This window comes from Lissotriton helveticus, chromosome 4_1 (assembly GCF_964261635.1).
Source record: "Lissotriton helveticus chromosome 4_1, aLisHel1.1, whole genome shotgun sequence".
NCBI classification, from domain to species: domain Eukaryota; kingdom Metazoa; phylum Chordata; class Amphibia; order Caudata; family Salamandridae; genus Lissotriton; species Lissotriton helveticus.
In genome coordinates this window covers 1,174,386,802-1,174,401,124 of record NC_136063.1, presented here as the reverse complement: position 1 = coordinate 1,174,401,124, position 14,323 = coordinate 1,174,386,802, and the positions used below count along the sequence as shown (strand labels likewise).

The 14,323-nt window shown below is 44.8% G+C and overlaps 1 protein-coding gene across 2 annotated transcripts in view; it reads left to right on the top strand.

The window, feature by feature from the left end:
• The window catches only part of PIGN (phosphatidylinositol glycan anchor biosynthesis class N), a 1,090,233-nt gene extending 1,076,196 nt beyond the window's left edge, over positions 1-14,037 (top strand). For both annotated transcript variants that reach the window (XM_078687755.1, XM_078687756.1), the window contains one exon: positions 11,444-14,037. In XM_078687755.1, the coding sequence (XP_078543881.1) occupies positions 11,444-11,567 (124 nt within the window). In that variant the 3' untranslated portion in view covers positions 11,568-14,037. The remainder of the gene's footprint in view (positions 1-11,443) is intronic.
• Positions 14,038-14,323: the final 286 nt, after the last annotated feature.

The window sequence follows — 14,323 nt, the reverse complement described above, 5'->3', positions numbered from 1 at the left end:
TTCCCCCGGCGGCCACGCCCACCGCCTCCAGGCCTCATTACCTTTCGCGACACCCGCTTCGCGGGTGCCGCTCATAGCGTATTTCCTGCTCCCTGCTGCCTGTCACGGACACAACTACATAGCGCCTGCAAACTCCATCGGAATCACAGCCTCCCCACTGCGGCGGACTCGCTGGTGTGAGCGTGTCTTGCATTCGGCAAGACCTGTCATCGCTCCCAGCTTGAGTCCCGTGGGTCGAGGCTTAGAGGCTCAGAGGCAAGTCCTAGCGCGGAGGGCACCGACCGGGGGACTGCGAGGACCAGCATTCCACAGTCAGCCCAGCTGGTGCCTCTTCCCCCGGCGGCCACGCCCACCGCCTCCAGGCCTCATTACCTTTCGCGACACCCGCTTCGCGGGTGCCGCTCATAGCGTATTTCCTGCTCCCTGCTGCCTGTCACGGACACAACTACATAGCGCCTGCAAACTCCATCGGAATCACAGCCTCCCCACTGCGGCGGACTCGCTGGTGTGAGCGTGTCTTGCATTCGGCAAGACCTGTCATCGCTCCCAGCTTGAGTCCCGTGGGTCGAGGCTTAGAGGCTCAGAGGCAAGTCCTAGCGCGGAGGGCACCGACCGGGGGACTGCGAGGACCAGCATTCCACAGTCAGCCCAGCTGGTGCCTCTTCCCCCGGCGGCCACGCCCACCGCCTCCAGGCCTCATTACCTTTCGCGACACCCGCTTCGCGGGTGCCGCTCATAGCGTATTTCCTGCTCCCTGCTGCCTGTCACGGACACAACTACATAGCGCCTGCAAACTCCATCGGAATCACAGCCTCCCCACTGCGGCGGACTCGCTGGTGTGAGCGTGTCTTGCATTCGGCAAGACCTGTCATCGCTCCCAGCTTGAGTCCCGTGGGTCGAGGCTTAGAGGCTCAGAGGCAAGTCCTAGCGCGGAGGGCACCGACCGGGGGACTGCGAGGACCAGCATTCCACAGTCAGCCCAGCTGGTGCCTCTTCCCCCGGCGGCCACGCCCACCGCCTACACGTATTTCATAGTCGACATCCCCTCCGCGACGCGGGACGCGCGCGGGACGGAGCCCGGGGCGAAGACCGGGCAAAGAGCGGGCCGTTTGAGGCCGTTCGAGTACGGCAGAGTCCAGACCGGGCCCTCCCTCTAAGTCCATATTTCCGCGTTACTTAACTGCATACCATCGATCGTAACATCCCCCCACCGACCCCAGGGAAAATGAATACCAGGAGTCACAAGCTGAAGAAACTGAAAAAGGGAGGGATAGGAGAACAACTTTTAGGCCCAATGGACGATTTTCTCACCAGGGCTAATACTTTTATTGACCACAGTATTAGTCTAATAGAGCGAAGAGTATCCACAGACCTAGCGAACGCAAGACGTTCCTCCATGGGCCCATTGGCCACAGCAAGAACCCCAGAGATAGAGAAAGCCCCTCCCGAACCATCTGAAGGAATTAAAAGGCTCAGTCTCCCGAATAATGTAGATCTCTCAGCCTCTCAACTTTCCCTCTCATCTACCAACTCTGACTTAGAAAAAACACCTGAACTCTTACGTGAGCATACACCAGAAGACGTAAGACAAGCAAGAGGGAGGAGGGAGGGGGCTGTAAAGAAGAGGAAGGATCAGGGAAAAGTAGACCTAGCTAATGGAATTGAAACATCCGAGACAACTGACCTTATTACGCCCTCAAACCTGGCGAGCCCACCCCTAAGAGTGGCGGACACTACTAATCATCAGGTCTTAGTACATCATTCTTCACCTAATAACAATATAAATACTACTACTATAGACTCACCTGTTATAATTCCCCACAGTAATGATCCACATACTTCTGACCTGGTAAACAACATTACCTCGGTATTAAAATCCTTACTTCAACCGCTTGAAAGAAGACTAATAAATATCGAGACACAAATGTTAATAACCATCAATTCTTTGCAATCTAACTTAACATCTGAAATTCAAAAAAAGGGAACTCATAATCAACCTGTACCCTCTCTGCAAAGCAAAAAACCTATTCAAACTTGCCCCGTAATAAACCCACAACCGGTCACAAAAAATCCCTTAGTAGAAAAACTGCTTCCGGTAAATACAACTCCAATCTCAAACACCAATATACTTCCAAAAGCTCCTGTCACAAAAGCAATAAATGTAGCCACCCCAGCACCTAAAACGCCAGTTGTTTCAAATATCCCCCAGAACAAACCACAAGCCACGGCAAATAAAGGTATCACGCGAGGAGTCCGTGAATCTAGATCTTACATGCATCTACCACCTGAAGCATCACCATTTGTGGTCGTAATGACGGGGGTACCAGAACTAGTTGGGGAGACAGCAGAACCAATTTGGTCATTAAAGAACAAAGTCCAGCACTGGCTGAATATAAATCGCCCCTCTCCTCCCAATCGTATAAGTAGGATAGCTACAGTTAGTAGGACCCTCTGGGTGGGTCATACAAAAAAAGTAATACAGGGTGATTGTATCGTTATCACTTTCGAGGATCCCAAAGTTGCTGAATATATATGCTCTTGGGATCAATATAACCCAACAGGGGGTATAGACACAAAGAGCCTTTCCTTCTTCTATCCCAAAAAACATTTTAATAGTCCTTTCAATGAACAAAATAACTTCTGGCGTAAAGCAGTCCCACAACCATGGGAGTTTTCTAATGTTGGACCTAAAATTCCCCCCCAGCAGAACGGCCCTGAGCCTTCCTGGTGGTCGGCTGATCAAAATCATCATCAGCAGGATGGCCCATGGCAGACAATGGGACCACGCAATAGAAGAAGAGATTGGGAACAATGGGGTGCTCTGCCACAGAGGCAATACAGGCCCAGATATGGAGATACACCATACTGGGAAAACTGGCAGGGCATTCCAACAACGAATCGATATAGTAGTCTGGAGATGGTTGATTGACCATTACCAGTTCCTACCAATGATAATCCAACTAGATCATCTCGGGTCTCGGAAAGGAAAATGAATAAAGGACAAGATAACAGCTTCTGTATATTGTCGGTCATTTTCTGGAACATAGCGGGACTCCGCCCAAAAATAGAAGACGGTTCGGCAGCCAAAATGTTAGAGAATGGCAAAATAATATGCCTCCAGGAAACTTGGGCTACAAAAGAGCTACATATTGCAGGCTATAAAACTCTTTTCTCCCCAGCCCTCCCTGGTATTGCGGGCAGACCCAAGGGGGGCTTGACCACCTACATAGCGAATACAATCCCTAACCTGAAACTACTTAAAAGTGAGAACTCACCAAACTACCAACTACTCTCTATTTCAGTCGCAAAAGAAACCATTGTCATCCTAGTAAACCTCTATAATAACCTAGAAGAGGACAAGTTTATTAAAATCCTTGTGACAATCCAGGAAAAAATTACTAGATCTACTGAATTACATAGGAAAAAAGCCACCGTCCATGTATTATGGGGAGGAGACTTTAATATACATCCCTGCCCACACCTGAACAACCACAATTGTGGGATGGTGGACGAACAGGACAACTCTCTTGCTCACTTCACCCATGATGGAAAAGGGGAGGCGATGAATAACCTTCTCACAGACCTGGAACTAACAATATTAAACAGGCAAAATCCGGACGACAATACATTCTGCCCCACTTATCTAGGGAGGGGACATGAGACCACGGTCGACTACGTTCTTGCAACGGATGGACTGAGACAGCTTACCGCAGATTTTATCCTAATGGCAAATAACCTAAGTGACCACTCAGCCCTCAGAGTGGATCTTGACCTCTTAAACCACCCAACAAAGACAACCATAATTGCACATACCCTTTCCCAAAATCAACTAGAGGTGGGTAAGGTAAATGGCTTCACGGTGAAATGGGGTAAGATAGATCCAATCCAGCTAACCAGCAATATAATTAAGACTCTATATTCTTATATAATGAAATGCCTAGATTTGGATTCTGACGACGACACCGTTCTTGTAAACTTCAGGATTATTCTGGATAAAATCAAGCTACTGCTAACCAGGAAAAGCAAACCAAATAACTCAACAAATCCAGGTTGGTTTAACCATGATTGCACCACTGCACTAAATAAACTAAAAGAGGCCCTCAGACAACCAACAAGAGATAAGCAACTGATTAAACATCTAAGACAGCAGTACAAAAAGGTCAGGAAACAAAGAAAACAGGAATTGAAACAATCACTATGGAACGATCTACATAAAAGCACATTGACTAAAAACAGCGAGTCTTTCTGGCGGATTGTGAAAACCCCTTTTCTCTCTGACTCTAACAGACCTCAGATTGATGTAGCGATAGATGAGGAAACCTGGGTAAATCATTTTTCCCACATCTTCAAATTAGCATCACCAAACGAAGAAACAACCTATCCTCATCCCCCTACCAACTTTCCAATAAACCTGCAATTTGATATCTCCGAGGTCTTGAAAGCTCTGAATTTAAGTAAGGGGGGCAAGGCCCCAGGGCCAGACGGGGTTCCTGTCGATCTTTTCAAACAGCACTTGGATCTTTGGGCCCCTATACTCACCAGAGTATGCACTGCAACAGCGAGACTGGGCCTAATGGAGTCTTGGTCTACCTCCATTATGGTACCCATTTTCAAAAAGGGGGATCGCCAAGATGTTAAATGTTACCGACCAATCTCCCTTTTAGATTCCTCAGGAAAAGTGGTTGGCAGAGTAATCCTGGAACAACTACAACAATGGGCTGACGACAATAACATCTTGTCGGACCTTCAATTCGGTTTCAGAGAAGGGTTTGGAACCGTAGAACAGGCCCTCAATTTAAGTTTAATTGTGTCCAAGTACATTCATGCAAAGCAGGGGACTATGTACATGGTATACGTGGACTTGTCCTCCGCCTTCGATTGCGTCTCTCATTCAAAGTTGTGGACCCTTCTGCGAAACATGGGGGTAGATCCCCCACTATTGGACTTTTTAAGGGAACTATACTCTGACGCCTCTGCGCAAGTGCGCTACGGGACAAAGGGAGAGCTCACTGCATCATTTAAGGTAGAGCGAGGAGTCAGGCAGGGGTGTGTTTTAGCCCCCTTCCTTTTTTCCCTATATACAAACGGGTTAGAAGAGAAAATGCTGAGAGGGGGGCAGGACCTCCCGAGATTAAAACAACGCATGATCCCGGCACTGCTCTATGCGGACGACGCAGTGATCCTGGCGCGCACCCCTATAGAACTGCAGAAATCCCTAAACAAATACGCTGACTTTATGGGAGCATTAGACCTGCACATTAATGTGAAAAAAACCTTCATAATGGTGGCTGGCGGAGGGAGAAAACGAACTAAGAATATTATATTAAATAAACAAAATATCGAGAGAACTCCACAGTATCCCTATCTGGGCATAATGATCGACGAAAAACTAAATTGGAAAGCAGCCATCGAGTCAAGGAGACACCTTTTTAGGAGAGCAAATACGGCCCTGATTAGTTTCTCACAAAGACTTGGAAGGAGATCGCCAGTGGAGATGCTACAAATCTACTCTGCAAAAAGCCTAGCCATTGCCCTATATGGGGCTGGCGTTTGGGGACATGCTGATGCTGGATCACTTCAAGTAGTTGAGAACTCTTTTTTGAGATTCCTTTTATCCGCTCCCAAGTGCTCATCGACATATGCATGCCATACGGAATTGGGAATTCCTTACATCGAGGACCTAATAAAGGTCCAGCCATTGCTACTCTGGAGACGCATATGGTTATCTGACAAGAACATGCTGACCAAGGCCATCCTGGAGGATTCAATGGCCCTGGATAATGCGCACAGGATAGCATGGCTTACCTATGTTAGACGATTCTTTACGGACATGGATTTAGAAAGGTTCTATTCTAGTCCACACTCTCTGATTGAGATGAGCAAGAAAGAGCTGAAACAGAAAGCAATGAACCACCTAGAGTCGCTCAGAATCACCCTGCTTTCAAACAAACAATCTGTACAACACGCAAATATGGTACAGATAACGCCACACATTCAGCCCTATCTTGCATTGGAAATTAATTCATATGAAAGAATGCTCTTGACTAGACTCAGGCTTAATTTGTTCCACAGACTAGTAGCTTTTCCGAAAATGAACACCTGGGAACCAAAATTGACTTTGTGCCCTTGCGACGAGATCTCCGCACAAACATGCTTGCATACGATTCTGTTCTGTAAATACCATCAACCTCATAGAAAAATTTGGCTATACCCATTACTAAAAACCTGGGGTTTCAGACAATGTCGTCCGGCCATGATTTTCTTACAGATGTTAGATTCGGAGCGGACCTGCTATCATATACTGAACTTTTTAAAATGTATTATCAGGCATCGAAGGAATCTCTAAAAATTTGTTCTGTGTGAGACATTTTTAACACTGTAAATTTTATACTGTTGCTTTTATGGTTTTATAATGATAAAAACCGAATAAAGAAATGTATTATTATATGTGCACTATATTTTAGCCCGAAATAAATCCTTGCATCAGTTTTTGGCATGATGACACATTTAAACTAAGCATTGCAAACAACAGCCGCTCACGTTCTGTAGGACTTGTGAATTCGCTGTAAATGTTTACCACAAATGCCACGTAATTACACAAAGTGGTGTAATGACGGAATTTCACGGAACAAGGGTAACGTGAATTCATGAAATTACGTGAATTAAGCCACTCAATTTAAATTTCGCCCAGGCCCCCTGTAGATTTGACTTATTATTCGTTATTCTCCCTTGTGTTTTCACCGCAATCCAACCATCCTCTTGCATAACTAGCCATACCGACCAGTTTAGAAACCTGGTCACCCACTTTCAAATGTGGTAACATCATAATTGAGGCAATGTCCTTGCTCTTTGTCTACTTTATGGCTCAAATTCATGCCAGACTCTCTTTCAGTGTGAAAAGTTTCCTGCCCTGACTTTCACTTGTCATCTAAAATCCCTCTACTTTCTCGCTCCTCTCTCAACCGTTACCCTAATGTCATCCTCAAGTACTTCTTGTCCATTCTTTTCACTCGTTCTTGCTCTGTGTGCCCACTTAGTATATCTGCACTGCACCCACCCTTCATTCATACGTGCACCCTACCAAACGCATCCCACAAATGCGGTTGCTTACTTTCCTTACAAGGAGCCTATTTGTTTAGCCTTTTTAGGTCTCGCCTGTCGATGCGCATGCGCATCGAGCAAGCGAGACTATAGGGGCTCATCGACTCTTTATCTAACTTGCAAGGAATCGTGGCGATTCCTTGCAGTGCCCGTGACTTTTAAGCTCAATGCGCATGCGCATTGAGCTTAAAAGCGCGTGCACAGCCGCCCGCATTCCTCCGACACCTTTGAAGTGAAGCTTAGCTTCACTTCAAAGGCCCGGCTTCCACGGCCGCCAGGCCACATCAAAGGCTTCCCCAGCACTGCCCCGCCCATCAATCACCCTCCCACTGCCACCCCCCTCCCTCTCCATATGGTGCGCTCTGCCTCAGGCCTCTGAGCCGTCCCTACGCTCCCCGCCCACCCCCATCCTTCACACCCTTTGTCATTACTTCGGCCCCGAGCCACCCCTACGCTCCCCGCCCACCCCCATCCTTCACACCCTTCGGCACCACTTTTACATGAGAGCTAGTTGCATAGTACAAGAACACATTGCCTTCTTAAAGCCGCAGGAACATTAACTAATTCTCCCACAGTCACAGTATAGTGAGCTGACATTCTAACTTGTACCTGGCTTTCTAGCTTTTCGCTTGCAGCTCTGGGCATTACGCCACATTCTTGTTATCTCATTCATCCTCCCTGGCTGACCCACATGCATGGCGCTCCTCCTCTCTTTAGATGCCGTCATCCTCCTCGCACTTCAGTCTCCCGCCACTCAGCTCGCGCCCCCTCTATGAACGAAGATGTTTACGGGCGTCGGTCTGAAACAGGCAATTGTCTTCCAGCTCCCGTGTTCTTAAACCCGGACATAGCGCAGAGCTGTAAATAACAGAACTCAACTTTTCAGAGAATATTTTGATCAATAATGTTCGTGTTTGTCTTCAGGCCCTATTACTTGAGTCAGAATGTGGCATAACGGCAAAAGCTGCCGACTTTGGAACTGGGAAACAGGGTTCGAGTCTAGGCGTCGGCTCAACATCCTGTTGTGATTCTGGGCAAATCACTTAATCTCCGTTGCTAACAAAAATGTGTTCTTGTGTAATGCAACTTGTGCTCGTGTAAAAAGCGCTCCTATACCATCGCGTCGAGTTCATGCTATATAAAACTGCAAAAACACATGAACACTCGGAGACGCAGAGCTGTGCCAGGGCACTGACTCAACTTTTCCTATTTTTTATTTTTATTTACTTTTGCCCCTTGCCTCCATCGGATTGCTTCCACGAGCCTTCTTCCGCCAGTAGTTTGAGACTTTGTTAATCACGTCTTAGCTCGGCCTCATTATTTATCTCTCGCCTATCGCCTAATGATATTTAGTGGTAGCCCTCCGCTCCTACCTTACAATTAAACTTCAGCTACAGCCCCGTTTGTCCGCTCCTGCGGACTCCCTGCTGTGTGCCTCACTTGAAAGCGCTACTGCTGTATGTGTTAGCACATAAAAACAAGACCTGTTCTCTTTACCAGTGCTTCTTTTAATAGCCTCGTATTCTTCATTTTCCAGGGTCTGTTTGCCTTAAATTACTATAGTGTTAGAGTGGTCTAACAACCCCATCTCATGAGCCGAAATGGATAGAGCCACATGGCGGCAGGGCTTGAGAACCCTGCGCTCTGGCAACTTGACGAGCGAGGAACTGGTCAGTATTACAGAGAAATAACATTAGAAAGGCCAGAATGCTTCTGTGGGCAGGTGTGTGGAGAAATGCCAGGGCCGGGTCATGTGCCGCTCAAACCCCACAGCATTTTATTTTTAGCTCATTCATCCTCCCTCGCCGACCCACATGGCGCTCCTCCTCTCTTTAGATGCCGTCATCGTCCTCGCACTTTAGTCTCCCGCCACTCAGCTCGCGACCCCTCCATGAACGAAGATGCTTACGGGCGTCGGTCTGAAACAGGCAATTGTCTTCCAGCTCCCGTGTTCTTAAACCCGGACATAGCGCAGAGCTGTAAATAACAGAACTCAACTTTTCAGAGAATATTTTGATCAATAATGTTCGTGTTTGTGTTCAGGCCCTATTACTTGAGTCAGAATGTGGCATAACGGCAAAAGCTGCCGACTTTGGAACTGGGAAACCGGTTCAAGTCTAGGCGTCGGCTCCCTCCTCTTTTGGACACTCGCATTCAGGGGTAGATTCAGCCGAATTTTTTCTCTCCCATTTTATTTTCATTCTTCCCCTTTTCTCTTCCTCCCATCTGCCCCCTTAACCAATTTAGCTCCCTCCTGATTTCTTTACATGCACCTGTCTTTTGTTATCTCTGTTTCTTTGCTCCTCTCACTTTTTTTCTCTCCTCAGTTTTTACCATTCCTCCCCTTTCAATAATGTTTCCATTGTCTCTTAACTCACTCCTCCCGACCACTTACCGTCCCCACTTCCTTCATCTCCCGTTGGACCTTCCCCTCTCACTCCTCCACATTTTGTACCATTCCCTCCTCAATTTTTGCCTTTATTTGCGTCTATCCTTGGGTCCCCCCTCACCCACACTCGTTTACCTCCTCACTCAGCTCTTTTCTATATCTCTGTACCCTCCTCTATACCTCGCTCTCTTCTTTAGCTCTCTGTGGCTCTCCCTCCACCACCCATTCTGTTACCACCTCCTCTGTGTTTATCCCAATTTTTTTTTTCTTGATATGCCTTGTATATTGAGTTTGATTATGTAAACATACAGTAGGTTGATCCTTCTAAATGAATAGGTGATAACTGTCATGTTAAAACCAGTTGTTTATTTATATCTATTGCGTAAAATATATGCACTCTCTTTTTTAAAGTTACAGTTTCCCATATATGTATAAATTAACGAATGTATTGCTTATGACTTCACTGCAATATTCATTGGGAAGAGAATTACATCGCTATGGATACTGTTTTGGGGGGACCACATAATTACACTCCACATAATTACACTGCGCACAATGCAACATACACTCCAAATCCCACTCAGTGCCACATAATTACACCCCACATAATTACACAGCACTCAATGCAGCATACACTCCAAATCCCACTCAGTGCCACATAATTACAATCCACATAATTACACTGCACTCAATGCAACATACACTCCAAATACCACTTAGTGCCACATAATTGCACGCCACATAATTACACTGCACTCAATGCAACATACACTCCAAATCACACTCAGTGCCACATAATTACACGCCACATAATTACACTGCACTCAATGCAACATACACTCCAAATACCACTCAGTGCCACATAATTACACGCCACATAATTACACTACGCTCAATGCAACATACACTACAAATACCACTCAGTGCCATAGAATTACACACCACATAATTACACTGCGCTCAATGCAACATACACTTCAAATGCCACTCAGTGCCACATAATTACACACCACATAATTACACTAAACTCAATGCAACATACTCCAAATCCCACTCAGTGCCACATAATTACACACCACATAATTACACTAAACTCAATGCAACATACTCCAAATCCCACTCAGTGCCACATAATTACACGCCACATAATTACACAGCACTCAATGCAACATACACTTCAAATCCCACTCAGTACCACATAATTACATGCCACATAATTACACTACGCTCAATGCAACATACACTCCAAATACCACTCAGTGCTACAACACATATTGTGTTACAAATGTTATAGGTGTCACATTTGCGAAAGATAAAACTATTGGCATTGTAAATGATAAAGCTATTAATTTCGCTATTTTCAAAACAAGCACATAAATAAAAAATGTGTCATTTACAATACCAATAGCTCAAACTTTCCTAATGCGAGACCTATTGCATTGCAAATGCTTGTTATTGCTGCTGCTGTAGTATAAATATGGTGTTAATATAATATATGAAGCGCTCGGGATTCCGACGATACATCATAATCAATAAATTGTGCTGACACAAATATTCTTGCCTCAGGGAATTAGACATTGCAGTGCAGACGAAGGGATGTTTGAGGATAGCATTTCTCATGTCACAACATCAAGATTTGTCAAAGCTATGCTCCACGCGTGCATGCAGAGAACATCTCTCACTGTATAAGTAATGTCAAGCTAAAATATTTAGACACATGATTTACATGTTTTATACATGCAAATATGAAATTATACTGGTGTGCTGAGTCCCAGTGATCTGTGTAACATATCCTCCAATTCACCACTGTTACGGGCGCTGGGAAGTACATGTTACATACATATCGTATGTTTAATCACTTGATGAGTTATGCACAATGTCCTCACGATGAAGTTGTTGACGTGTTCTATGTGGTACCGCAGAAGTAATAGTGTTTGCTTTCTCTCGTTGCAGCATCAGCCACTACATCATTGTAATGTCAATGACCATGTTCCTGATGCTGTTAAGTGGACTGGCCCAAGTGCTGACGTCAAAGAAGGTCAGACTTTGGAGAAAACAGAAACACCATCGAACATGACCTCACTGGAGAGTCTAAGCGTGCAACACCACGCCACAACACGTTTTTTCAGAAATTATGTATGACGCAGTATTTTTCACGCCTCGCCATGCTGTCTAGTTTCGATGCCACGCCAGTACCGTGGGAAGCACGTGTTTTCGGATGGACGTTCTAGAATATTCTGTGAAGCTCACCCTTCCCATGCCGCTGTAAATTCGTTCGGTGGTCGGGTGGAACAGGACTCAGAGTCACAGAGTGCATTCACTTTCCCCGTATTTGGTTTTATTTTTAACGGGCAAAGCACGACGATTGAAGCCACCACAGGGAAAAAAAATCCACGAACATTCATTATCTCTGTTTTATTTTTTATTTTGTTAGTGCGACTCATCTCTTGAATGCGTTTTTTAATTTACAAGAGTCGACTGCTGGCTTTCTTCCCTATTCCGATGTAGCCCTTTACTGTTAAGCGTCTGATTAGAGGGGCATTGTGTTCCGCCAGTATGTCCCTACCTCATATGCACTCATCACATTGTGTTTAAATGAAATTACTTGAAGTAGCGTACACTCCTAGCAACGAATGGAGTCTTTCTTCTCAGAAGGAGGCAGACAAATGTAAAGTTTAATTTATGTAAGCAGAAAAAGAGAAGAGAAATACTGGCATTTCACTTTTCAGGTACTTTAATTTCCACCAGGCTCGATGCTTGTACTAGTTTATCCTTTTGGGCTTCTTTGTAGACGATGTTAAATAGAGTTGCTCTGCTGAGAGCACATATAGGGTTTCTCACTGCAGCATAAACTCCAGGGATCACTCAAAGAAGAGAACAAACTCATTGACAAATCGAAATTTGGCATTTGTGCATTGCATGAGCGCGCACCCCCACAAAGGGACATATGCAGACAGAGCTAAACGGATACATGCTTTTGTACAGACTCAGACTGACACACACAGTCATTCGTGCACACTCCTTCTCATGGACAATAAACGTCTAGATACTCCTGTACACAGGCAGTGCTGACTGACCTCTAGGTGCCTTATAGCTCTCGATTGTCAAGTGTTTGAGTCAATAATTACCCAAATAAGGGGTAAGATAGTTTATGTACATTTTATTTGGTAGCTAGTCGCTTATATTGAGGTGTTTTCTATTCAGTGTTTCACGTGCAGGTGTGTACTGGTCCTAGCCTAGTATGGAGGACCACACAATGACTAGGATCCATATTATAACGCCATGCCTCTGTCTAATTTTTCTCCCCTTTTTAGGTCCCACGAGATGAAACACTTCTATCCTACTTGAAAAATCCAGTGGTTTTGTATATGTAGTATGTCTGTTCTCTTTTTTCTCATTATATGTAATGAACACTACGCAGAGAGGGACCGGTACTGAAGAAAGCCTGATGCACTTTCCTTCTAAACACACTATAAGGGCAGAAACACGTCGGCATTTGCATTAGGGCCTTACTTTTAAACCCTACACACTGGGAACAAGAATAAAAGTTTAAGACTACCAATAGATAGTTTTAGTTCATACCCCCATATCGCCTCTGTTTTTATCAAATAACACCCAGTCTGGTAACCTCATTAGGACACCCATTATTTAACACCTCAGGAGCTCTCACTTGTTTCTCAGTGTTGTGGCCCACATTGCAGCCCAATGCAAGGAGGAGCCCTGTGATGAATCATGCCACCCATTAGGTGGGTGAGGATGTTCATCCTGTTAGCTTTAAGAACCTTCAAGCAAACTAACCTAATCGGAAAAGGAGAGCCATTCACAGATTCATATATGTTCGCATGGGTATAATTTTTGTGGTTCGATTATATGTTTCGGAGAGTGTGCTCATAGGTTTCTCCTCCCCCATCTTATCCTGTGTATTAGTTCCCATGCACTGTGTGACACCTTCATCCAATCCTGGTATTATGGCCAAAGCAGTTTGCATACAGGGATTTTTGAACCATTACTTCTAATAGGAAAAGAAAAACTGCAAGTCGTACATATGAACAAAATAGGATTGTAAAGCAAACTGCAAGACTGGTATTATTCTGAGCTACTACTGTGAAGTGATTTCTAATGCTCCCCCTGTTACAACAAATGCCTGACTCTCACACTTTCTGTTGAATGACTTGTTTTCTAAAAGGGTCTGTCTTTATTTTTTATTTTAAATTTGATTAAAACTGTGTTACAGAGGCACATAGAAAAAAGCAGTAGACCTTCATAGCTTCACCATGCCACCAAAGACCAATAATGATCTACATTTATCTTGTTTTAAAAAGTATATCTCCTTGAAACATCTTGCAAATATGCAGTGAGCTACCAAGGGAAACCTTCAGTTTAGCAAAAATATTATTGGCCTTATACATAACTTGTGTCAGAGACAATTCAAGTAAAAGAGGGTTGCAAACAGAAAACAGTATATGCTTTGTGCACACAATAGTGGTCTGAGCATATTAGGCTATTAAGCAGATGATATATTATTTGTTTAAAAAATGATACAGAAAGAATATAACACTTAAAAAGCCAATGAAAAGGTTGATGCTTCTGACATTGATGCCTAATTGCATGGAATAGATATGCCCAAAAAAACAAAAAGGGCTTGAGGCTTTAATTCTATTGGACGAGACTGATTAGAATATTCCTTGCATATCACCTGGTAAACTGGATGGATTCTTGGCCTCGTTGTATAAGTTCTTTGGAACTCTTTCGGCACTTCTCATCATGTGATATAGGCACACCTTCGGAGGCCACTATCATGGTAATTCCAAACCCATAGAAAGCCTCTGAACT